This window comes from Sminthopsis crassicaudata, chromosome 6 (genome assembly GCF_048593235.1).
Source record: "Sminthopsis crassicaudata isolate SCR6 chromosome 6, ASM4859323v1, whole genome shotgun sequence".
Classification (NCBI taxonomy): Eukaryota; Metazoa; Chordata; class Mammalia; order Dasyuromorphia; family Dasyuridae; genus Sminthopsis; species Sminthopsis crassicaudata.
In genome coordinates, this window is record NC_133622.1 from 167,297,647 (window position 1) to 167,324,772 (window position 27,126).

Consider the following 27,126-nt stretch of genomic DNA (forward strand, 5'->3'; position numbering starts at 1 on the left):
TTCTTTTTTCCATATATTATGAGCCTAATCTACTCCAATGATCAACTTTTCTATTTTTTATTCAGTATCAAATTGTTTTGATTACAGATTTGTTGTATAGGTTGAGATCTGGAATGGCGAGGCCCCTTTACTTCACATTTTTTCATTGACTCCCTTGATATTTTTAACCTTTTGTTCCTCTGGATGAAGTCTGTTATTATTTTTTGATATCTATAAAGGAATTCTTTGATAGTTTCATCACTATGGCCCTGAATTAATAATTCAGCAATTAATATTTCTCCAGTAATTTAGATCTATATTTATAAAAAAGTGTTTTGTAATTGTGTATGGCTTGATAGGTTTTCAGATATTTTATATTCTCCATAGTTATTTTAAATATAATTTCTCTATCTCTTTCTGCTAGATTTTATTGGTCATAGACAAGAAATACTGACAATTTCTACAGGGATATTTTATATTCTGAAATTTTGCTGAAGTTTTTTAGTTAATTTTTGAGGGGTCTCTAGGAAACTATCTTATCAATTGCAAACAGTGATAGCTTTGTTTCCTCTTTTTCTAAACTTATTCCTTCAATTTCTTTTTATCTCCTGCCTTATCAAGTATTTCTAATACAATACTGAATGGTGATAATGGATATTCTTGTTTCATACCTGCTCTTATTGGAAAAAAATCTAGCTTGTTCCTACTACAGAGGATACTGCCTCTTGGTTTTAGGTAGATACTACTTATCATTTGAAAGAAAAGTCCATTAATTTTCATGCTTTCTAGTGTTTTTAAACTTTTTTTTTTTTTTTTTTTTTTTGCAGAGGCAATTGGGGTTAAGTGACTTGCCCAGGGTCACACAACTAGGAAGTGTTAAGTATCTGAGTTTAGATTTGAACTCAGGTCCTCCTGACTTCAGGGCTGGTGCTCTAGCCACTGCACCACCTAGCTGCCCTCTATTTTCTAGCTTTTCAAATTAGAAGAAAGGAATAGAAAAGTCTCATACCCTTCTCACTGAGTTCTAATAAAAATAGAAGGTCTCAGGTCAGGGAGATCCCAAATGATCATGAATTACAGGATCAGTCTTCTATAGAAATGAACATAGCAGGAGGCCCAGGATTTAAAATGATTTATTCTTTTGGAAAGTGGCCTTCACTTCTACTGATATCCACAACTAATAGAGGTAAGAATGTATCTGTCACCTTTTTTCCACTAATTTCATCATTATTATTATTTTACCTTTTCTTCCTTTAGATGAATCCTAGTATTACTTCTTCCTCCCTCCTCCCCCAAGGCTGGAGTTAAGTGACTTGCCCAGGGTCACACAGCTAGGAAGTATTAAGTGTCTGAGATCACATTTGAACTCTGGTCCTCCTGAAATCAGGGCTAGTGCTCTGATAGGGCTAGTGAAATAAAGCACTGTGCCACCTAGCTGCCCCCCAGTATTACTTTTTTATTTCTGTAGATTAATCCTTTGGTAATTTGTTTGATATGGCACTGGAATCACTAAATTAATTTAGGTAGTATTGTCACTTTTAGTATATTTCCTTAACTCAGCCTACTCAAAAACAATGAATTTTTCTCTAATAATTGAGATTTCTTTTTATTCCAAAAGTGTTTTGTAATTGCATTTATATACTTCCAGTGTACGACTTGGCAGGTGGTCTCTCAGGTAGTTTATGTTTTCTGTAGTTATTTTAAATGGAATTTCTCTTTGTATTTTTCCCTGCTGGATTTTGTTGGTCACATAGAGAAATGCTAATGATTTCTGCAGTTTTATTTTATATCCTGTGACTTTGCTGCATTGTCCATTATTGAATTAATCAAATTATTAAACTGGACTTTAGAGGGTTTAAGCAGCAGACTTGGATCCTAGGAACATGAGAAGAAGCATATGAATTGACTTGATTAGAAGTAGGGGAGGCTTCTAGACATGGGTCTTTTGGGGTCTTTTCACCTCATACTTCTTCAATCTGGGTGAGCAGAGAAACATTTTGTCTTGACTTTTCACTTCTGCCTTTCTTCTTTTTTTGAAGTATGGAGTAGTAGAGAGCAGAGTGATTTTTTAACTATGGGACAAAGGTAGATAGAAGACTCCTTTTCTGATGGACAAAGAAACAACCAGAAATCTTTTTCTTTCTACTTTTTTTTGCTGATATTTGGGAAATCTACATATCCTTGTTTAAAGAGAACAAATTGGACTCTAGAAATATAATACTCGGCTTTATATTATTTTGCTTAATCTTCATACCACTGTGTGGATATGTTTTTGTTGGTGGTATTCAGTTACTTAGTTATATTCTACTCCTTGTGACTTTGTGAACCTTAACATGTCAGTGCCATCTGGGATTTTCTTGGCAAAGATACTAGAGAGTTTTGCCATTTCCTTCTCCAGTGGATGAAGGAAAACAGAAATTAAGTGATTTGCTTAGGATCATACAACTAATTGTTATGTTATTGAGGGATTGTTGGGGGTGAACCCTGAGAGTGTTTCCCTTGACTTTTTGGGGTAATGGGAGTAAACTCTGAAATTGTGTTCCCTTTGATCTGTAAAAGAAGAGAGATGTGGAATTTCAGACTCCAAAAAGCATATGTTCCCAGACAAGTTAAGTGGCTTCATTCAGTTGGAGATCTTGGTCATCTTGGAGAGTTGGTGATCTTTTGGGGATAGCCCGGATCCTCTTCAGGAAATTCCAGGCTCTGGGAAAAAGCCTTCAAAATGATTTTATTCAGTGTCTTGAAACTCTAAGATAAGTATCTAGGCCTGGAGGTGTTGACTCTCTTTTCAATGGGAACCAAGTCTCAGACTGCCAATAAAAGATAATTTTAAACTCCTAATCTCTGCAGAAGTCCGAAGTTGGATTATGCTTTGCCAAGGGATCTGTCTTCTTGGCACAGTTGCCTGCCAGGATTCTTGTCTGCTGTGAAGACATTCTCTTCTCAGTGATAACCTTTGTTATTTCTCTAACAGGACCTTGCCACTGAGGAGTCTGTCTTGCTAGCAAAGTTGGCTTCTCAATACCAATGAAAAAATCCCTTTTGCCATTCAGACTTTTCAGTTCATGAATTCTTTCACACTGAACCTCCGCTGACCAGAGGGGATTCTCACACCTCAATTCTCTACCACTAGACCCGCATTAAGATGCCTTCCTGCATTGTTTCCTCTCTCAAAGTCTCATATGGAAGTGACCCTACAAGGCAAACCCCTCTATGCTCCCATAACCCTATTCCATCCCATCTTCTCCAATAGATTTTCCTTTAATATCCCCATTTTTCATTTATCTTCGGTCTTTCCCAGTCTCCTGCTTCCCTGCCTATAAACATACCCATATTGTTCTCTTCTCTCCCCCCAAAAACCCTATCTTTAATCTGTCCCCGCCAAATCTATCTAATCTCTCTTCTCTTTCAGGGATAAACTTCAGAATGCCATCCAAAATTATTGCATCTATTTTCCTCTCATTCTCTTAATTCTCTGCAGTCTGGCTTCCAATTTCACTTTCCAAAGTTATCAGGGATCTAACTGCCAAATTTAACGGCCCTTTCTAAATCTTCTTAATCTCTTTGTAGTCTTTGACACCATTGATTACTCTTTTCTCTTTAGTTTTTTTTTTGAAACAAACTCCTCCCTCTAGGGTCATCTGAGTCTAGGATCCTAGTGGCAGTGGAAAGACCTGGGCTTTTTTAAGCAAAAGTTTTTCTCATGTCTCAATGTGTCTGAGACCAACACCAATTCAATGATTTAAGGCTAGGTAAGAAATGAGACAAGAGGGGCAGTGAGGTGGCACAGTGGATAGAGCACCAGGGCTGAAGTCAGGAGGACCCAAGTTCAAATCTGGTCTCAGACACTTAACACTTCCTAGCTGTATGACCCTGAGTGTAATGCTAGAGAAACTGAAGCAAGATAGATTTGAGAGGTTTTATATATATATATATATATATATATATATATATATATATATATATATATATATATATATATATATATTATAATATTTTATTGAAAGAGAGAGATTTACTGGGATCAAATAGATCCATGGTTTGGGTCCTACGGCTGAATGAGACTATCTACAAATTAAGCAAATTAAACAAAGGCAGGGGGATGGAGTCCAAACTGTGGAGCATGGGAATCTCCAGACAGGAACTATCAACTCGGCTCTGACAGGCTGGACCATAAATTCTAACAAGCTGGGAGTTAAGAAAGTGTCTGGAAAGAGAAGAATGTCTGGAGTCCCCCTTTCTGAGTTTACACATTGACAATTTATAATCTCTGAGTTATACCAGTCTTAATGAACCAGAGCGGGGTGTTGCAACTAAGGGGATTGAGGTAGAATTAAGGAAACTGAGGCAGAACCAATTTAGGGAAACTGAGTCAGAACAATAAAAGAGAACTGTGGCACAACATAGGCAGGACACTTAATCCGAATTGCCTCAGCAAAAAAAGAAAGAAATGAGGCAAGAGATGGTCTACTTTTGAATAGAAACATTTGCAATTTGCACTCAGTCATCAAAATCCAAACAATGACCAAGGTAGGACGGGGCTGGGACCTATTATTGGCCAATCAGTGAGAGCCAGAGTGATTTGGGTTTAAAGGCATGGTCAAGTGGCTCCACTTGAATCCTAAAGGGCTTTATCAAACAATGTCTGGTTTTCTAGAATTCTATTTTAAAACATTATAAATAAAACTATATAGGAACTCATACCCTACATGTGGGTGCTCTGTCCAAAGGAATATAAATTTTGAGTACTGAAACCTCACGATGTCTTAGTTTTTGGATCCTAGATTTTTTTTCTCTTCCTACTTCTTTAATCTACCACTGTTTTAAAAACTGGGACAATTAACTTCTTTGAAGCATGTAGTTTCATTTGTGATTTCTTGAAATAGAACTTTGGAAAACCAGGTTTTGATACAGCCCATTGTATCCAAGTGGAGACACCAGACCATGCCACAAACAGAGATCACTCAGGTTCTCACAGATGATTGACCAATAATAGGTCCAGCCCAAGGCTCAAGTAGTCTTAGTTTGGGTTTTGAATGGCTCAGAAGAAGTGTAAATAACAATTGCTACAGTTCCGGCCAGAACCCCTAAGGGTCTTCCCCTCCCAGTTTTGTTTTGTTTTTGAATAGGCAGAGCAGGCTCTCTCTAGCCTCATTTTTAACTTAGCCTTATGTCACGGAATGGGTGTTGCTTTAGACAAATGGTGTGGAAAAGATCCTTAGCTTAAAAAGGTCAAGGTCTCCTGTTAGAAATGTTGATGTTGGGAAAGGAGACCCCAAAGATCTGGAGTCACAGACCAGTGTCACAAGGTGTCTCAAAAGAATTTGCAGGCTTGAACCCATCTCCTAGTCAAGGGGCAAAGTTTATTGTAATGCCATTACAAAAGCTAGCTGAATTTCTAAAAGAAATTTGCTGTGGAAACAAGCAAGGTGACACAGTTATCCAACTTTAAGTCATTGACATGCTAATTCTGTGGCCCACAGGTAGGAGGAAGAGTCTCTGGAATTTGGTTGTCCTTGACCAGATTATCAATCAGCAATGAATTGAGGAGTGGGCTATTCACTATCCTCTTAGAAGTTTGATCTATGGGACGGTCCTGAGACCAGAAACTATCAGATTTAATCAAATTGATTGTTATTTTTAGACTGGGAGTATGGGAAATCCCTGAGGCAGACTCCAAAGTCACAAGATTTAGGATTACTGACTTATTGTTAAAACAGAAACCCCCCTAAAATCAGGGGACCACAAAAATCATATTATACCAGAAGTACACTGAAAATCAAATATCAAGAAAAACTCATTTTTTTTTAAGGAATTTAAAAAGACAATTAAGGAATTGTCTTAAGGTTTCTGGCCAGAAGTGGACCCCATTCCTCTTCGAGAAGAGGGGTACCTGAGCACAGAAATGGGAGCTTTACACTTCCTTAATTTGGCACAGTCCCTCCCTTTAATGAGGGAAAGGAAAGGGGGAACCCCGTTGTCAGCGCATAAATAATAAGATAATCCCATGAGGCGCAGTGTCCCCTGTAAATGAATTTACAGGCCTAAAAACCTAGATTGATAAATAAAAAGGTTTATTGTAGGAATTTGGAAGTAAAGTTCAGTTAGAAAGACGCCAGGGCCAGAGGTGGCCGCTGGGCGGGCAGGAACCCCTACATGGTCTGAAGGATACCATGTGTTGGTGGGGAGGGCTCCCGCAAAGAGAAAACTCTGCTTGGCTCTTTTATACCTAAAAGATGATGGGCGGTACCCCCAAGTTCTTGGTGGGCTTTTCCATTAGCTCAGGTCAGGTGAGGGCTGGGGGAAGCTGAGCTGATGGTGGGGCTGGGCCTGGATATTCAAAAGGATGCTTTTGACTAGGATTTGTGAATCAAGGTCAGCCATGGGGGTTGGGCAATTAGAAAGGAATCTTAATGTATTCTGATGGAAGTGGGTATCTTCAACATAAAGAAGATCCAACTCACTTCCAGTTGATCAATGATGGACAGAAATAACTACACCCAGAGAAGGAACACTGGGAAGCGAATGTAAATTGTTAGCACTGCTGTCTATCTACCCAGGTTACTTATACCATTGGAATCTAATACTTAATGTGCAACAAGAAAATGATATTTACACACATATATTGTATCTGGGTTATATTGTAACACATGTAAAATGTATGGGATTGCCTGTCATGGGGGGGAGAGAGTGGAGGGAGGGGGGGATAATTTGGAAAAATGAATATAAGGGATAATATTATAAAAAAAAATTCTAAATAAATTTAAAAAAAAAGAGAAAAAAAAAAAAAAAAGAAAGGAATCTTAAAGGGACCTCAATCCCTTTCACCTTCACAGACCAGCTTGGTCCTTTCCCTTCAGGGTTGCTGTTGTGTCCTGCTTTCTAGAGCCCCCAAGTAGAAGTGATTACATATTCTGTCCCAGTGGAGAAGTGATGACAGGGGACTCCCAAGGATGGTGGAAAAATGGAGTCCATTTATTACAAAGTGTTTTCCCCTTTTATCCCTCATATCTTTATGTAACCAAAACAACACTGGGCATGCACCCAGTATATATTGTGCCCGTGGAACCACATGAACAACTTGCTGTTGTACACAGTTTGCTACCTGGTATCACTTTGCTCCAATCACAGCACAGGTTGTCACCGCCCCCTGACTTCTCAGGAAGGCCGAGAGCCCACAAAGGAGATGGGGAGCCATAGCATACACTGTCAGCAGATTCCCTCTGGGCTGATTTTCCCCATTGTCTGTGACCCTCTACAGGTTACAATCTTTCTGATATACCTGTTTTCCTTAAATATGCATAAACATGTTCCTCCTTCCTCATCATATATCTCATGTTCAAACACCTCCAATGGGGCATGTTGTTTAATTAACCTATTAAGCAGGGATAATTTGGTTGTCAGGTCACTGACCCCAATTAATTTGGGATGGGTCGGTTATAATCTTAAAGTTACTTAAAACCACAGGACTCTGGCTAAATCAAATTGTGCCCCCCCCCTTGTTTACTCACAGCTTCAATTGAGCACTTCATTTTTCTGTGGAATCTTAACCTTTCTTAGCCTCTCATTCTGAAAGCCTCTTGGTCAGTGGTCCCCACTGTCCCACACTACCAGACACTTGCAACTCTGTGGAAACCCAACTGTTCCGCATTTCTCACAACTCTCACAGTAAACGGTCACCAGCTGTCCTGATTTATGCCTTCCACTGGATTCAGATAAAACTGGCTGAAGACTGAAGCTGATGACTGCACAGCTCTACCTCACTTAAATCCAATTGTCACTCTCCTGATGTCCTTGGCTCTCCTCCAGAAGGGGTGCAAGCATGATGGTGTTCTCTCCCGATTCTGCTCCTACCTGGTTGACCATTTAGGCTACTTTGCTAACCATGGTGTCCCTAAGACCCTGTCCTGGCTCTTTCTCTTTCAATGCTATTTCACTTGATAATCTCATCAGAACTCATGGATTCAACTGTCATCCTCTATACTTATGATTCTGATTTGCCAAGCCTTAATCTTTCTTCTGGCCTTATTATCTCCAACTACTTACTGAATATACAGCTGTCTGTCTCATAGACATCTTCTGATTAAAATGTCCCAAAATTGAACTTGTTTTTTTCCCTAAACCTTCTCCTTTTCCTGCTGAGGATACTACCATTCTGCCAAGACACCAAGGCTCACACTTCTTAACACCCCACCAGTTCCCCAGTTGCAGCCAACAGCCAAATCCTCTTGGGAATGGCTGGAGTGGAACAGAGCCAGCTAGTCAGGAGAGTCAGGACACAAACAAGTTCTAATTAATTTCAAAGCCAGAGAAGGACTTGTAAGCAAAGACATCCTCATAAAAAGGTGGGATTAACATACTGGAGGCAAGGCAGTGCTTTATACACATAAAAAACCACAAGTGGGCTGGGCAGTGATACACTATTATTCTCAGTCTTGAGTAACATTTCCCTCAACAGCCTCCTAATTGGTTGTCTACAGAGGGTCACAGAACCAATGGGAATAGGAATGGAGTATCTGGTTTGGTTCATTCGGCATTTACGAAGGACAAGAACTGTGAACATGTCAAGAGATGTACTTACCACATTGGCTCTCAGGTCTCTGGGAAACAGGAAACTAAAAATCTTAAATCCCTCAGTGAACACTTGGTGCTCCATCAAAGAAATATCCTTTGCCAGAGAGTAAGATCATAATGCAAAGGATTATTGTTCTGCCATGCTCAGGGCTTGCTGGGTCTTAACTCTGGGAAACAGGGCATTTTAAAAATATTTTGATGCTGGACCATATCCTCACAGAGAAACTTGCAAAAGCCTTCTGGTGGTACCTCAAATCTGTCCCCTCTCTAGTCCATTTTCCACCAACCTGATGAACTGATCTTCCTAAAGAACCTCTCTGGCCAAGTCACATTGTCCCCCACCCCTCCAAACCAATTAACACTAGTGGCTTGAAATTATACCCAGGATCAAATATAAAATCCTTTTTGGTTCTTCTTTTTTTTTTTTTTTAAACAACTTACTTTGCAGTTAATGACACTGAGTTCCTTGCTGTTCTATGCTCTCCATCTCCCAAGCTGGGTTCTATCATCCCAACCCTTTCCCTTCCTCCTATTTTCTAATTTCCCTGTCTCATCTAAGTCCCTCCTTCTGTCAGACTCTTTCCCTCTAAGATGACTTCTGATATTACCTTGTTTGTACATGACTGTCTCTCCTCCCATCCAAGTGGGAGCTGAGAGTAGGGGAGTTTTCCCTTCAGCAGTCTTCCTTTTCTTTGTACACCAAGCACTTAGCATAGTACTTGGCCCACAATAACTGCTTATTGACTTGACTCTGTGAAATTGCTCTCCTTCAGTTAAACTGCTCACAATTTGACTTTGGCTTTCCCAAATCCAGCCTACTCCTTTACTAACTAGTTCTAAATATCTCCTAAATTTTTTTTTTTTCTTTAAAAGACCACGTTTCTAAGAAAGTCTCATTGTTTTCTCAGGTCACACATTACCAAGAATACTGGTACTGCTAAATCTTCTAATCCTGGCATAGGTAAATAGGGGAAAATTGTTTGGTTTTTTGGGAGTGGTAGTGGTGGTGATGGCATTATAGGGACACTTCTAGTTTTTCTAGATGAAGTCTTTTTGGTTCCTGCCCTTTCTTTATTGAGGGTTCAATGTAATACTTGCTTTTTGTTAAGTAAAATCCCAACAAAGAAACAAAACCATACTTTTAAATAGACTTTTATTATACAGTATAAACAGTTAGGAAAATCATATCAATTTGAAAATTACAGTATTAAATTCATATCCCAAATAAGAATGTACCAAATTTAAAAATTTCAGAATAAGAAATAATTGTAAACTATATTCATTAAAAAGGTCTATTCCCTGATAATCATGAAACACAGGACATTTTTCTTTACGAACAGTCTAAATGTGAATTTCTAGTATTATATTATTTATAAAGATGATCATCATTGTAGACAAGGATAAAATGGCATGGTGGCAGAAAAAGATAAGCCAAGACTTCCATGGTTAATTAAAAGGTAAAGGTTAACACTGGTTTCTTTGCATTCATTTGTCTAGTTATAAATATGGGAATATTTTTATAACTTCAGTTTAATGTTTTTTTCAAGTAAAAAATCCCATTAACACTGCTCTAAAAAAGTAATGTGTTTATATAACGCCCAGAGAAATCTTAAAAAAAAGGGATTATTTAATTACATGGAAATTCTGTTAAGACTTCTCTTTATTTGAGTAATAAAAACCTGAAATTTAAGTTTTCATGCAAAAAGCCATTAGAAAAGCACATTAAAACTTTTTTTTTTTTTTAAATGGCTGGGGAATAAATTTTATTTCATAAATGAGGAAATGAAGTAAACTCATTTTGGCAATCAGAAAGAATAAAAAACTTTGAATTTATATTTCACTAAAGCCAATCTTCCAAAAGAACTAAATTATTGGGTAACACCAGATGTAAAAATGAGATAATAAAATAATGATAACCACTTGATAGTAAATACCACCGTATCTCCAAAAGATATTTCTGTGGAAGAACTATAATTAACACACTGCTGCAGTAGGACAAACTCCAGTTTTTTCCTAAAAACTGACTGGTAATTAAGTTTTCAAAGTAATTTCATATTTGTTTATTGGCATTTTGGAGAATTCAAAATGAAGATATTTTTAAATTGTAAAGGCACATAGTTATTCAAATATTCTTGCAAGGCTTAGAGCTTCTGTTTTAAAAATTCCAAAACAAAGACAAATCCTAGGAAATTAGTAAATTTCCTAAATATCCCCAAAACTAAACAATATTTCTTAGAAGTTCTCTAGTCTAGTTTTATGTTTATTAAACTCAAACTATGTACTAATGTATATTACATTAGCACATACATATTAATGTACATACATTAAGAACCATTTATCCTACAACTTTAAAAGTTATTATTTTGATCACACTGATCACAAAACTATATTAAAATTCAAACTCTGAACTTTACAAATTACCTAATTTCAGGCATTTTCTATAAAATAAGTCAACAAAACAAAATCTCATGACAATTAAAAGTTGAAATTATAAAATCACAACATAAAAAATAAAGTTTAATGTGAAAATTTGGCTTAAATTACAGGCATTGTGGAAATCAAGTACAGTTTTTCAGTTAATTATATATTATATAATTAAAATATTTGGCAACAACTAAAAAGTCATTCAGGAAAAGAAAATACCAATGTCACAGTACATGGGGATAAAATAGAGATACTGTACCAAATTTCCTATTACCTTCTAAGTTTTGGAGTAGAGAAAGGTTTAATAATCATCATTATCAGGGTGACATCTGAAAAAATACTTGGTTGAAATCTAAGGGTGGAGACATTATCTGGCTTTTTTTCTCCCCATATTGGCTTAAGTTTCTGAGTATTAAAGTACTATTAACTGAGATTCAGTTTCTTATGGAATTTGAAGGTATTTTTGATAAGTCACAGGTATTGTTCAAAGATAAAAATCCTAAAAACGAGCTTACTAACTTTAACACAGGACAAAAGACGAATTCAAATGCTTTTGTGAAAATTTATACAATAAGCAGGAGTATTAAATTGAAAATTTTAATTTCATTTGTTCTTTTTACAATTGTAACTGGATATTCTATGAATTAATTCATTTAATTAGAATTAAACTTATATAAACACTTAAGAAAGCTATTTGTATTTGTTAATTTTTAACAAGTTTCCCATTAAAAATGATTCAAATATATTAAAAACATGTAAAAATGGAAATGCTGCTTAATTACAGATGCTGTAGTTCCCTGATTTTGCACACCAAAGAATACTGGATGAAAATTCCTGGTAAACCCTTAAACATGGTAATCATTCCAGTTATGCTCAATAAGCATATTTATGGAGAAAACGTTCAAATGCATCATAAATGGCTTGCCTAAAACAGAGTAAATGAAAAAAAAAAACAAACAAAAAAAAAAAACAAGCAATTAACATAAAATTAAGCTGTATAAACAAAGAAGCTCAAACGATTCCCACATAAAGCAAGGTTCATCAACTCCCTCCTATATAGTGAGTCAACCAAAACCACGAAGAGTACAGGGTCATAGAACCCTGGAAATGTACCACTATAATTGCAAGGAAAATTCAAAAAGTAAAATTGCAATAGACTATGTAGTAGCATCATTGTATGTTAAGTCATGACAGGAGGTGATTTAGTTCTACTATCATTCTTGCAACATTCTTTAGAGGTTGTACCCAAATGATAATTATGGTTATGTGTCCTCTACAAAGTGATCAATCCACATATACACATGTACATGTGTGTGTGTGTGTGTGTATAATAAACATGTGATTCTACACTCTTTAATGCTAAGAGTTTGAAGATTTGTTTCCAAAGGGGATGCTCAACCAATGGAAAATGGCTGAAGAAGTTATGGTATATAAATCTGATGGAATACTATTGTATGGTAAGAAAAATGAAAGGGATAGTTTCAGAGAAACAGAAAAGACCTTTATGAACTAAGACAAAGCAAAATGAGCAGAATCAGTAACATCAATATTGTAAAGATAATCAACTATAGATCAACACAATGACCCAGTAACATTTCAAATAACTCATGATAAAACATACTAGCCAGCCACCTCTAGCTGGAGAACTGAGGTATTCAGAGTGCATAATGAAACTTTTTCCCTCTCTTTTTTGCAATAAAGCTAATATGGAAATTTCCTTCACATAACTTCATAGTGGTAATGGGTTTTATATTTCTTGCCTTTTCAATGGGAAAAGGAGAGAAAGAATTTTGAAATAAAAAAAGAATAAAAAAGATTTGTTTCCTGATATATATATATATATATATATATATATATATATATATATATATATATATATATATATATAATATTTCCTGTTATAGATATATCAGGAAACACTACACACACACACACACACACACACGTTTGAATACTTGCTTTTGTTGATAACTTAATGAGAAAAAAAAATTTGTTTAAAAAAGATCCATCCTCTCAGAAGAGGATACACTGACATACTTTAGTAAAAACATGGAGGTAATGCACTGGCAGTAAGCTCCTCCCTCTATATACCCTTTGCAAGCACACTTGTCTTTTCCTTCTCCAGAAAGCAAGCTTTTTTGTTTGTTTGTTTGTGTTTGCTGAGGACAATTGAAGTTAAGTGACTTGCCCAGGTTCACACAGCTAAGACGTATTAAGTGTCTGAGGCCAGATTTGAACTGAGGTCCTCCTGATATCAGGGCTAGTGCTCTACCCACTGCACCACCTAGCTGCCCTCTAGAATGGAAGCTCTTAAAGATAGGGGCGGTCACATTATTTTCCTTATATACGCAGTGCCTGGTATCTGATGCCTATTTCACTTTTCTCAATATACACAACAAAATCTCCAATTACATTTCAATTATGCATTTGTCATTCAACTTTAGGTGATTCTATATCACACTGTAAATATCTTAAAATGGCATCATGACTTAAAAAAAAAAAAAAAGTACAAAAACCAGTAAGGCAAAACCATGAAAATCCACAAAATGTTCTCTTAATTTTTCAGTCTTTCTGAAGTGAGTCCATACCACCTCAACATTTTGCTGCTTTTGAATTCACAGTTCTGTTCACTCCAGGTTGACTGTCTAAATGTCATAAACATTGTACCTTCTGCTAAATGTACTCCTATAGCTTAGCAGTTTACAAGTGAACAAGCCTGCCATCTACTGGTAGAAGGAAGGAAATGGAGATGATTTTTAAAAAAGAGACAGCAAATTAGAATATAATGAATGAATGAATTTGAATAAGCACATGCTAACCACTGGCAATATTGATATAAAAGTGAGAAAGAAGCTTAAACTTGAGTATAAAAAGACAACACAAATGAGGGGAGATGAAGCTAGAATGAGCAAGGGGCCATGCCAGGGCAGAGGGAACTGGGGCCTATGGCTTCACTCAGTGTTTTTGTTTTTTTTTTTTCCCCCCCATCACTGACTTCTTCTGAGGAAGACTTCTGGTCAAGTCCCCACTCCCCTCCTTCACCTCTCCTTAATTCCAACTTCCAGATGTCTCAGGAAGGGCCCCAGGGAGGCTTCTCTATACACAACTCCATTCTGGGGAATTCTTTTAGCCAGATGTTCCACAAGCAGGAGCCTTATCTGCTACTGCCCCACCTGGCTGCCTTCCCAATTCCCTTTGTGTCTTCCTCAGGAGAATATAAGTTCCTTGAAGATAAAGATGATCTTACACATAGGCTAGAGCAAGTAAGCTTTTTCTGAGTCGGTCTTTCCTGATTCCATCCCCTCTTGTCTCCTTCCTACCCCCAGGGTTACTTACTGCCATTGCTTACAAATAGATCTACATCCCCTTCTTAAAAATTCTTCTATTTTACCCTGACTCCAGCTGTCTTCCCTTTTGCTTCCACACTTCAATAATACTTCTCTATCTATTACAACCTGGCTTAGACCTCATCATCCTGACACTAATACTTTTTCATTCCTTCTTCCTTGCTAGCATCTGTGCAGCTTTCATTCTTTAACTCTCCTTCCCAGCCCCCCAATATCTCCTCTGGGCTTCCATGACTTTCTTCTCTCAGTTTTCTTCCTGTCAGTCCTTCTGCAAGTGGTTCATCTCTATCAACAAGCATTTATTAAAAGTACTTACTATGTTATGTGTCAGACAGAGGATATAAAATGGAACATTTTTAAATACTTGTACTTGCTATCAACATAATTGTTTAGACCTTAGGTAAACTTTTATTTATAAACTTGTGTTCATAGATCCCAGACATGAGGAATCACAAAAATACATGGTACCACTTGCAATTGTTTAACATTTTAAAATTAAAATAAAACAATGTCAGTTCCAGCACAACACTGAAGGATCTCCACAATCAATCTAGTTCCAAACTACCTTTCTGGTGCTGTTTTATGCCACTCTCTTTCAAAGTTCTATTCCAGCCAACAGTAACACTCTAGTCCTAAATTTCCCTGTTCTATTTTCATTCCTTTATAAAATATACTCCCTCAATTCTACCTAACAATGTTCTCATTCTCCAAGACTGTTGTTTGTCCTTCATTTCTGAAGAGAGCCAGTGGCCCACAGGTGATACCCAATGAAGCACGAATAGGAATCAAGCGAAGCAGAGTTGCCCAAGGCTGTCAGTCCCTCTTTTTCTTCCAGAACCACCCAAGTCCAGCGGCAGGACAAAAGATAGGACTGCTGGCAATGGCCTAGGAGACAGCAGATAATGGCTCCACTGAATTTACTGCAGTCACTTCCATGGCCCTTGGAACAGATTGCTCTCGTCTGCTGGGGAAATCTTCCCTTGATTGGGTAGACATCCCCTAATTCACTGGTGGATTTGAGGTCTGTCAATTACTCAGTTTGGTTTAACCCACCTGCCAAAATGGTTTTAAAGGTGTGTGGTCACTGCACATGGTACAACTTCTTGGAGGCACAGGGGAGAGCAGAGTGACAAATGAACACCAAAGGGGAGCCCCAAACTGGGCTTAGCAGGTCCTCACACTAGAGGTGCTAGGCCTTCCTTAATACCTCCTCCAAGGCTAATCATGGGTGCTGGCCCCTCAAATTTCTCTCACATGTTCTATTATCCATTAGATTTTTTTTTTTGTGCCATACCCATCCTAGGGGCTGTAAATGACCTATAAATGCAGGACTGTGCCATATTGTGAAAATGTATCTTCTCCAGAACAACAACTCTCATTTAAAAAAACAAACAAACAAAAAAAAACATTTCTCATGACAATTTCCAGTTTTCCTAATGGCTAGCTACTGGTCATTTTCGATGTCAGAGATTCACATTATTTTTTGTGTTCAAGACCCCTAAGGCAGCTTGTTGAAGTCTTTGAAAAATATGCTCAGAATACACAGATTATAAAGGAAGCTAATTACATACACAATTGTAAAAATATTGAAAAAGCAAGTTTTTAGATCCTCTTACTAGAATTTCTTGAAGTTAACTCCTGAAATGGAGTGCTGGACCTGTTTACAATATTCCAGGTTGGCCTGACCAGCAAGCACAAAGCATAGGATGGATTACTACTTCCTATGTTCTGGAGAAGATACTTCACTCATCTAATTTAAGGTCACATTCATTTGTCATATAATGACAAAATACAACCACATCTTAGTAGGTGAATAACTGAATCTAAATAAAATGAATATTTTCTCTTAACTGAACTTCCACTTTCATTCCTCTCATTACAACATCATTCAATTGATAGCGCTCTCTGAATCTTATACCTAATTGCCAAATCTGGTGTTCTTTTCTCAATCCTTATCCTTTTGGCTGCCCTCTCTATACTCTTTGGCACTGATGACCACTCTCCCGGCTACTTTCTCTTCTGTAGGTTTTCAAACAGCCTTCCTTAGTTCTCTTCCTACTTGTCTGATGATGCCCTCCTCAGTCTACTTTGCTGGAACTTCCTCCAAATACTGCCTTTAAAGGCTATTTCATTTAACCTCCTCTATAGGTCAATACTCATCTCTATGTAAATGATCCTTGAATCAACACACGCAACTTTGACCTCTCTCCTTGTCCGAAATCTAGGACCATTCACCTGTTGGACATCTTGAACGGAACATCCCATAAGTGTCTCAAACTCATCATGTTTAAAACAGAATCTCTATCTTCATCTTTCAATTCCTGCCATCTTTCTGTTTTTATTATTGTTACAGGCTTCTTCCAAACCTGGATCCCCTTAATATCTTTCTTGTATTCAGCCCTGTCATTTTTACTTTATAGGAGAGCCCTCATGTCATCCTCACCAAGCTGTCACCCTGTTGCAGTAGGCTCCTATCACCGCTGGCTAAAACTTCCACAATAGCCTTCAGTTTGGTTTCCCTCTTTTAATCAGCCACCAAAATCATTGCTTTAAAATGTAGATCTGACCTTGTCACCAAGATCAAACATAAAAATGCCCGGCACTTCCTGATCCTCCTCGGACTCCTGCCTTCTCACAGGGCTTACTTGGACTGTGATGTGGCTATGCAAGCATGGCCACCTCTGCTGTTCCTACAATATGACAGTTCATTTTCTCTATCTCCATACTCTGGGATTTATTCACAACTGATAATCTCCCTGCTCATTTTTTACCTTTTGGTTATCCTGTCCTTTCTTGATACATGGCAGAAATCCCATTGCCTCCAAGTGGCCTCTATTAGGCCCTGGTGCTAATGTCTTTCCTCTAGTCTAGTCAATGTGCCCATAGACATTCACGATGTCTCCACATTAGAACATGTATTACTGGAAGCAGGGTACTGCACTTTTGCTTCTCTTTCAATCTCTCACACTTAGTACTATGCCTACACATAAGTGTTAATTTTCTCATCCAATATATGCTATTTCTACAAACATGCTATACTTTATGTCTTTGTTTAAATCACTGAAAAGTCTGAAGGTAAGGTGCCAGAGATTTGCCACTTGAAACCTTATCTTCTAAGAGTTAAAGAAAAATGTAAAAAAAAGAAGGGACAAAAAAGAATGGGAAGGAATAAGCCCTACAGAGACAGGATTAAGAAAAGAGTACTTTTATTTATACTAATTAAGGAAAAAAAAACTTATTTAGACTAAGGACCTCACCTGAAAAGTCCTTGTTTGAAAAGGTAAGCACTAATATGTCCCCCTTCTAGGTATCGAATTTCACATCCAGGCCAAATTTCTTGAAGGCTTCGAACTCCTGTTCGTGGAATATAGGCATCTTCTTTGGCTTGAACCACTATAATTAGACTTGGATCAACTGGGACTATGTATAGGGAAAAAAAAAAAATTTTTTTTAAATCGCTTCAAATACCTTTGATAAAAATCAGATATCCAAGATATCCAAGCAACTAACAGAATTCATTCTCCAAAGGAAAAATAGTTAAAGAACATAAACAGTTCCCAAAAGAAGAACTGCAAACTTTTTACAAAGGCATGAAAAAAAAAAAAAGTTACAATTAGGAACAGGAAGAATATAAACCAATACAAAACCTGAAATCTCACTGGTTAATTAATTAGCAAAGAGGACAAAAAGCCAATACTGAGATCCTGAAATCCTACTAGGCTAGAGTATCTGAGATATCGAAGCTAAGGAGCAGAGTAGGTCATAGCCTGAACTAGGAATCAGGAATATCCAAGTTCAAATTGGATTTAAGTATGTGATCCTGGGCAAGTGCCTCCACATCTCAGTTCACTTTCTCCATCTGTAAAATGGGAATAATAATACCTATCTCCCAGGGATGTTGTGAAGAACAAATGAAATATACATAGAAATTCACAAACCTTAAAGACTTGCCCAGAGTCATTCAATTAATAAATGTGTGAGGCCAAATCTGAACTAGGGTCTTGACTCTACCCACACCGTGCCACCCCCAACAGCCTCATAACAAGACCTACCAATAAATTTTTATCTTTAAGAGTCTCCTCTACATTCCTACTAATGGTCATTCAACCTCTCCTTAAGACATTTCTAGTGAAGAGGAATTCATAATCTGCTCATATATCATAATCCTGTTTTATGACAACTCTAATATTCAGGAATTTTTATTTTTTACATCAATCAATCATAAGTACGTGTTAAACAGAGTGTTTTCAATTCTGTAAAACTTACTCACTGGCCATAGTTTTTGCTTTTTAAGGCTAAGAACAAGTTGGATGTATATTCTTCACAAAGGTTTTTCAAATACCCGAACAGTTTCATCTTTTTAGACCATTACCCCCTTAATAACATTTAACATGTTATTACATACATGCTTATCAGATTCTGATATTTTCCTGAGTAAATGAAATATTTCCCAAACTAATTAATTTAAATTATAGAATATTTTGAGGTTTCTGATAAATTGTGTTATAAAAAAAAATAAAAAAACTACACACACAGATTTCAAAGAAAAAAATTAGTACCTGAGAAATTTGCTACATGAGTACATTCATCCATGACACCTTTCATAAACATTAAAGATTCCTTTTGTAGAGTGCTTCTTCTTTTTTCTTCTTTGCTTTTTTCTTCATTGAATTGATCTGAATGACTCATGGAGCTCCCATCTCTGCTTTCCTTAGTGGACAGTGTCTGACTCAGAGACTGAATCTTAGAAACATCTTGCAACACAAGACCTTCTGATGTGGCATTGAGAGAGGATTGATCCGTGTTGTGACACTGAGCAGATTTCATGCATAATGATTCATTAATATCTAGGTTTAAAGTTCTGGAAGCCAGATCAAAATCAGTCAGGTTGTCCACACTATTAGGGAAATGTTTCACAAAATCTCGTCCCATTTTAAAAGAATCTGTCTGAAGAGTTGAAATGGGAAGAGAAAAATAGGAGAAGTGAGAATATATCCTTAAGGAAGAGACCATTATTAACATGTCTTATTTATAACATTACTTAAAAAAAAAAGTATGAGGCTAAAGGAATTCATTAAAATCACACACTTTCTAAATAGAGCCATTGAAAATAAAGATTGAAATTTTATACCATTTATTCAAAAAACTACATGAACTCATACCATGCTTACTACATTACTACATTTCAAAAAACAAGAGGCAGAAACATCCTTCTAGACCCAGATGCAACTTAAGCAAAAAATAGAGTCATTTCTACCACAAATGTTTGTAAACACATTAATTCTTACAATAAAGCATATTCACAAATTGAAATACCTAGGAAGAATTGACAATAGCAAGTTTTCAAGTATAATTAATAATTATGGATCTGAAAATATCAAATTTTTGTATTTATAATTTTTGTATTTCCAGCAATAGAGGAACTAAAATTACAGCAAATAATGGCCATTGAGACATGTTGACTGGATCGTCTGTGGTGACATTCTGGGAAAACTTGGACGAGAAATGCACAGAAAAGGTAGGCATAGATGAAATGCAGTCTGCACCATAAGTGAGAACACATCAATAAGATTATAGATCAAGTATTTTTAAACAAAAAAGTTTCCACCTATTGTAAATCACCAGAAAAAAGTTAATGATGATGATAATATGTAGTACCTACTTGTGTATCAGTTAATATACTAAACATTTTACAAATATTTTCATTTAATTCACATAACAACTTTGGGAGGAAGGTGCTACTATCATATTTTAAAGTTGGGGGAAACTGAAGCAACCAGAGGTCAAATGACTTGCTCAGGGTCACAAAGCTAATAAATGTCTGAGACTATTTTAAACTCTGGTCTTTCTAACATTAGGCCCAGCATCCTATCCACTGTTACCTTATAAGAGTTTTAAAATTAAAAAACTTTTGATTGGGATTTAATTGTTCTTCAAACTCAGAGTCCAGTATACCTTAATTTACTTTACAATACCATACTCCCCAGAGTAACTCATATATAATGCTACTAAGCATCAAGTGCAACAGAAACAGGCTTAAAAAAGCTGGATACAACTTAATTCCCATTTAATATAAGAACAAGTTCTTTTTTAGGTATCAGATTTAAAGACAAGGCCATCGTTTTTGAAGTTGAGATGATTTTAGTGACTCAGTTCTTATCCCCTGTGCAGAAGAAGAAGGTCTTGGTATGGTAGAAAAGAAGAAGCAGTAGAATCTGGGGTCTGAGGATCTGCTATTTAATTCCAGCTGGGTTATATCCCAACAAGTGGAATTTAAACATGTTATTCTTTGTTTAACAGAAATCATTGAATTTTGTTGTTTTTTTTCCCAAACTTGATAGATAAGTCTATCTCTGATAATTAGTATCTAATTATAATTTCTTGCACAAACCACTTCATCTCCCTTCTTATAGGAATTTCCACTAGCTGTCTCCATGCCAATCTCTTTCCTTCTTCATCCCCAGCTCCTGCCTTTCTTAACTTTCTTCAAATTTCAGCTAAAACCTCCCTTTTAAAGGAGAAATTTCCCCAAACTTCCTTAATATTAATGTCTTCTCACTGGTGATTATCTCAATTCATCCTGCAAACACTTATCTTGTTTGCATGTTCCCTCTTTCATCTGATTAATAATTCCTTAAGAGCAAAGAAAACTTTGGTTTTACTTGTTTTTTTAATACCCAAACAGTGTCTGACACATAGTAAATGCTTAATAAATGCTTGCTGATAATGAGTTAAGAAAATTATAAGTTTCCAGGATACTAAGTAAAAATAATATTTATTAAAGTAATGAAAAAGAAACTGCATTTAGAATTAAAAATGTATACCAAGTTACCATGTCAACCACATCTGACAGCTGCTTTTAAATTCTCTGTAATTTGGAAACTAAACATAGGCTATATTTTAGGAAATTTCTAATATCTTTTAGAATATGCAACTATGGAGGAAAAATGTAAGATTCTGTGTTTATTTCACCAATGTCTCTTAAAAAAACAATTCATTCCTTCTCTCCAAACATAAACTCTAAAAGAGGGAGACTAAAGAAAGGGTGGAGTTTGGCATTTTCTCTGACTCAAGACACTTCCACTTACAATTTTATAATATTCAGGAATAAAGGAAAGAGCTATCTGTACCAAGAGAGATGCAAGCTGTTGCATTTTGTTTTCTTTCTCATTTTTTCTCTTTTTGATCTGTTTTTTCTTGAAAAGCAAGATAATTGTGGAAATAGATAATGAACATGTTTAACATACATTGAATTACTTGCCATCTAGAAGAGGGGATGGAGGAAAGGAAGAGAAGGAGAAAAAAACAAGGTTTTGCAAGAATGAATGGTGAAAATTATTTATGCATCCATTTTGAAAATAAAAAACCTTAATAAAAAATACTTAGCAATAAAGAAAAAATGGAAGTTCCCTTTAGGGAAAAAAAAAAATTAGGATTTTCATAAGAAACCATAGTGTAGAACAGTGTATTTCTGAGAATTTGACTGAATATTGATAAAGTTTTTCTATCCCAGGTGAGACAGAGAACAATGAGAAAATATTTCTTTTTTCTTTTTTTTTTTTTTTCTGAAGCTGGGGTTAAGTGACTTTCCCAGGGTCACACAGCTAGGAAGTGTTAAGTGTCTGAGACCAGATTTGAACTCGGGTCCTCCTGAATTCAAGGCTGGTGCTCTATCCACTGTGCTACCCTGCTGTCCCTGAGAAATTATTTCTTAATATCTTTTTTCTTCTTTAAAGAAAAGAGATAATATGCTTCCACATTTTTTATACAAAATTTTGTCATAAAAACGTCCACAACTGACTTAGGACATTCATACTATGTTGCCACACAGGGACCCACAGATACCTGAAGAGCATAAATTAGAAACTTCACTGCAATAGTTCTGTTTCTTCCTTTTGGAAAGCACAGGCCACATGGTACTGGGAAATTTATGACTCAGAATCGATTTATGAGAAAATTAAACATGTTTAAGGCAAGTTAGTAAGATATTTGCCTTTGTTGTAGTAAGAATAGAGGCATTTGTCTATCATTGTTTCTTTTCATAAAATCTAGGTGTAGCAGTAATGAAAAACAGAAGGATCAAATATAAATTTACTCTCACAAGTAAGAGAAAAAACCAATCCATACAAGAAAATGTGATAGCTTTCAGTGAGTAAAAGATTATTACAGAAATTTCCCAAAAGATCTTTACAAACATATTAGTTCATGAAATTCATTTATTTATAATCCTATATTATACATACCAAGACAAGTTCTTAATCCAATTTCTGGGTTCTTAGGTGGCAGCAACAATCAGAGAGTTCCTTTTCCTATTTTTAAAACCTTATTTAAAGGATTTCTCCAAGGCCTGACTGTATGTCTGTTGGCAGAAAACAAGCTAAGACAGGTCCTGTCAAATTAAGGATCAGTGATAATGGGGGCAGCTAGATGGCGCAGTGGATAGAGCACCAGTCTTGAATTCAGGAGGACCCAAGTTCAAATCTGGTCTCAGACACTTCCTAGCTGTGTGACCCTGGGCAAGTCATTTAACCCCAGCCTCAGGGGAAAAAAAAAAAAAAAAAAAAGGATCAATGATAAAAGTCTATGATAATATGTTCAATGATAAAAGCAGGTCAGCTAATGGCAAGGAGGCTTGTCGCCAGGTCAAAATCAGGATAATGAATTTTCCAGCTACAGTAACTCTGTAAGATGACCTAAGTTAGAAGGCTTTAGTCAGTCTAACATATACATGCCCTCAAAATGGCAGACTGACATAGTGTCCTCATCTATAAAATAAGTGGAAGGAAATGACCATACTAGTATTTTCACCAAGAAAACCTCAGTGTCACAAAGAATCAGAAACAACTGAAAATGACTAAACATCATTACATACAGGTATGTATATCAATTAGGAAGCACTATGCTAATATATATATTATAAGATACTCTAAAGTTACCTAAAGCAGTAAACTGCTTTGGCAGAGTTATTCTTCACTGGGATTTAATAAATTAGTTATTTACATATGATTAAAAGTATCACAGTATTATTTTACTTTACTATTCGTGGAATAGTCATGGTTAAGAGGACATTCTATAACCAAGTGGGGGAGGCAAAATGAAGCTGGCAGAATAGGAATAGAGCTTAATATAACAACCTTTTCCAAATAAAAAGACCTAAAAAATGCCACAAATTGATTTCCAATCAGGAAATCCACCAAATCATTCTTCTAGCCCCAGGAAACTTTCTGTACACAATAGGGATGGGACTTGGTCAAGAGCAACTATGTAGAATGTTTGAGCAACCAAGGACTCAAAGAGCTATGATCAGGTAGGCATGAGTGGATGCTACCAACTGGAATGGTGGAAGCAGCATAAGGATCTAAGTGGACTAAAGCTCAGGCCAGACATTCCTGAGAAGCACACAAAACCCAGCAACAACACAAAGCCCAAAGTCAGAAAGCAGACTAGCAGAATGAGCAAACAAAAAAGAATCCCACTCAAAAGGCTTATTATTAGCACAAGAAGTTCAAGGTACAAACTCAATTAATCAAATAGAAGAAGCTAATGAGACATTAAGAAAATTTTAAGACAAAGTCAAAAGTCTTAAAAAAAAATAGAAGAGCAGGCAAAGTAAATATATACAAATCAAAACAAAATTTTAAAAATACATTTTAAAAGTTCTAATTCATTGCATACCCTTTGATCCAACAATGTTACTACTAGGCTTATATCCCAAAAAGGCCTGGAGTGACATACATAAAATGATGTTGAGTGAAATAAGCAGGACCAAGAGATCATTATTTTTCTTCAACAACAATACTGTATGAGGATCAATTCTGATTGGCGTGGCTCTCTTCAACAATAACATGAAACAAATCAGTTCCAATTTCACAGTATTGAATTGAACCAGCTCCACCCAGTGAAAGAACTCTGGGAGTTGACTATGAACCACTACATAGAATTCCCAAACCTTCTATTTTTGTCCACCTCCATTTTTTATTTACTTCACAGGTTAATGGTACACTATATATATATTTTGTATTTAACATATACTTTAACATATTTAACATGTATTGATCTACCTGCCATCTGGGGGAGGGGAAAATTGGAATAAAAGGTTTTGCAACTGTCAATGCTGAAAAATTATCCATGCATATATCTTGTAAATTAAAAAAAAATTTAAAGGAAGAAAGTTGCCTTGATTTCACCTTCTCTTCAGCATATACAAAATTTAATTTTTAATTTACAGAGATTATTATGCTTACTATGTTTTAAGCTGAAACCATGGAATTTTTTTTTCTCCTAAAAAGGTTATTTTTAATGCTTCAATCAGTTTAAAGTGGTTCCTGGAAATAGGAATAACTTACTGAATATCGGAAGAATTTTCCTATAAAAGAAAAATCCATTCTATTTTTTAAAAATTAATTTTATAATTATATATAGACAATAGATATGCATGGGTATTTTTTTTTTTTAATAACATTATCCCTTGCATTCACTTTTCCAAATTTTCCCCTCCTTCCCTCTACTCCCTCCCCTAGATGACAGGCAATCCCAGACATGTTAAATGTGTTACAGAATATCCTAGATACAATATATGTGTGTAAAAACAAATTTCTTGTTGCATGGTAAGAATTGAATTCCGAAGATATAAGTAACCTGGGTAGAAAGACAATAGTGCAAACATTTTACACTCAATTCCCAGTATTTCTTCTCTGGGTGTAGCTGCTTCTGTCCATCATTGATCAACTGGAACTGAATTAGATCTTCTGTATGTTGAAGATATCCACTTCAATCAGAATATATCTTCATATAGTATCGTTGTTGAAGTGTACAATGATCTCCTGGTTCTGCTCATTTCACTCAGCATCAGTTGATGTAAGTATCTCCAAGCCTCTCTGTATTCCTCCTGCTGGTCATTTCTTACAGAGCAATAATATTCCATAACATACATATACCATAATTTAGCCAACCATTCTCCAATTGATGGGCATCCATTCATCTTCCAGCTTCTAGCCACTATGAAAAGGGCTGCCACAAACATTTTGGCACATACAGGTCCCTTTCCCTTCTTTAGTATTTCTTTGGAATATAAGCCCAGTAGTAGCACTGCTGGATCACAGGGTATGCACAGTTTGATAACTTTTTGGGTATAGTTCCAAATTGCTCTCCAGAATGGTTGGATTCTTTCACAACTCCACCAACAATGCATCAGTGTCCCAGTTTTCCCAAATCCCCTCCAACATTCATCATTATTTTTTCCTGTTATCTTAGCCAATCTGACAGGTGTGTAGTGGTATCTCAGAGTTGTCTTAATTTGCATTTCTCTGATCAGTAGTGATTTGGAACACTCTTTCATATGAGTGGTCTTAATTTGCATTTCTCTAATCAATAGTGATTTGGAACACTCTTTCATATGAGTGGAAATAGTTTCAATTTCATCATCTGAAAATTGTCTGTTCATATCCTTTGACCATTTATCAATTGGAGAATGGTTTGATTTCTTATAAATTAGGGTCAGTTCTCTATATGTTTTGGAAATGAGTCCTTTATCAGAAACTTTAACTATAAAAATATTTCCCCAGTTTGTTACTTCCCTTCTAATCTTGTTTGCATTAGTTTTGTTTGTACAAAAGCTTTAATTAAAAAAAAAAAATTTTAAAGTTCTATTTCCCATTAAAAAAAAACCAAAACAAAACAGAAATGCTTATTTTTCAAAGACAGGGAAGACATTATTAGCAAGAGGCAGTTTCTTGATAAACAGGATATGTCTTTCCTCACTACTCTGCTTCTTCCCACCCCTTCATTCTTTGCTTACGTATTAATTTTAGGTGGAATCATAGGATTGAGAGATGGAAAGACCCTGAGGATTACCTACTTCATCTTTTTCATATAGCTGATGTTGAGTGAGGCCCAGAGAGGTCAAGACATTTGCCTTACCTGTGTGAACTCAAGATCATACAAGCAGTAACCAAGTCAAAATCCAATCCCCTCTGCCCCAATTTAGGGTTATTGCTATTACATGAATGATTACCAGTTGACTGATTCTTTCAAAAAGAAATATCAACTTCATTTTCCCATTAAGAATTTCTAAATTTGACTAGGTCAAAAGTGAAGAAAGTTACATTTCATAAAAATCTGAACACTTACCCCACAATATTCAAGCATGTGAAAAATTTCTTCTTCATAAACTGTCTGTGTATAGTATTGTTTCTCCAACTCCCTCCAATTAATTGATTTACTTAGCACACCCTAAAAGAACAGTCAAAATTCATTATGCAAAAACCACTTCATTCATTATTATTTTTATATATTCAAAGTTGACTAAATATCATATGCGGTAACATTACCGTTGTAAAGACTCCAGAAGCAGTTGACCAAGAAAGACAAGGAATTAGTGGTAAAGGTTTAGGCCAATTGGTTACAGCTAATGAAGCCATCTGTAATAAGAATTACACAGTTATAGAATGTTTTAAAAAGGAAATCCTGCAATGAAAAAAGAAAAGAAACTATTTTAAATAAATATTAATAGTTCACTTTTAGTATTATATTCTTCCCCAAAATGTTTTCTTATGAAGATAATTTTCAGGGGTTATGTATTTGAGCCTTGTTCATTAATCCATTCACATATTTATTGAATATCTACAAATTGTATATTATTCTGTTATGTGGAACTTTTTCTACTTGTGACCTCTTTTAGCCCAAGAAATTTTTACACAACTTTTACTATTGGTATATAAATATATGCAATAGGTATACAAATCAAACATTTATTGGTAATGTCATAATTTTACAACCCTACATTTAGTTATGTCATCCCCTG

The 27,126-nt window shown here is 35.9% G+C and overlaps 1 protein-coding gene across 4 annotated transcripts in view; it reads right to left on the reverse strand.

The window, feature by feature from the left end:
* Window positions 1-10,282: 10,282 nt before the first annotated feature.
* ABHD18 (abhydrolase domain containing 18) overlaps window positions 10,283-27,126 on the reverse strand; it is a 53,413-nt gene continuing 36,569 nt past the window's right edge. For 3 of the 4 annotated variants that reach the window (XM_074274828.1, XM_074274825.1, XM_074274826.1), the window contains 5 exons: window positions 26,654-26,743; window positions 26,454-26,555; window positions 18,884-19,271; window positions 17,582-17,744; window positions 10,283-11,902 (listed from right to left, as the gene is read on the reverse strand). In XM_074274828.1, coding sequence (XP_074130929.1) covers window positions 11,851-11,902; window positions 17,582-17,744; window positions 18,884-19,271; window positions 26,454-26,555; window positions 26,654-26,743 — 795 coding nt within the window. In that variant the 3' untranslated portion in view covers window positions 10,283-11,850. Of the gene's footprint in view, window positions 11,903-17,577; window positions 17,745-18,883; window positions 19,272-26,453; window positions 26,556-26,653; window positions 26,744-27,126 lie in introns of those variants that run through there. The other variant, XM_074274827.1, reaches the window with a different exon arrangement.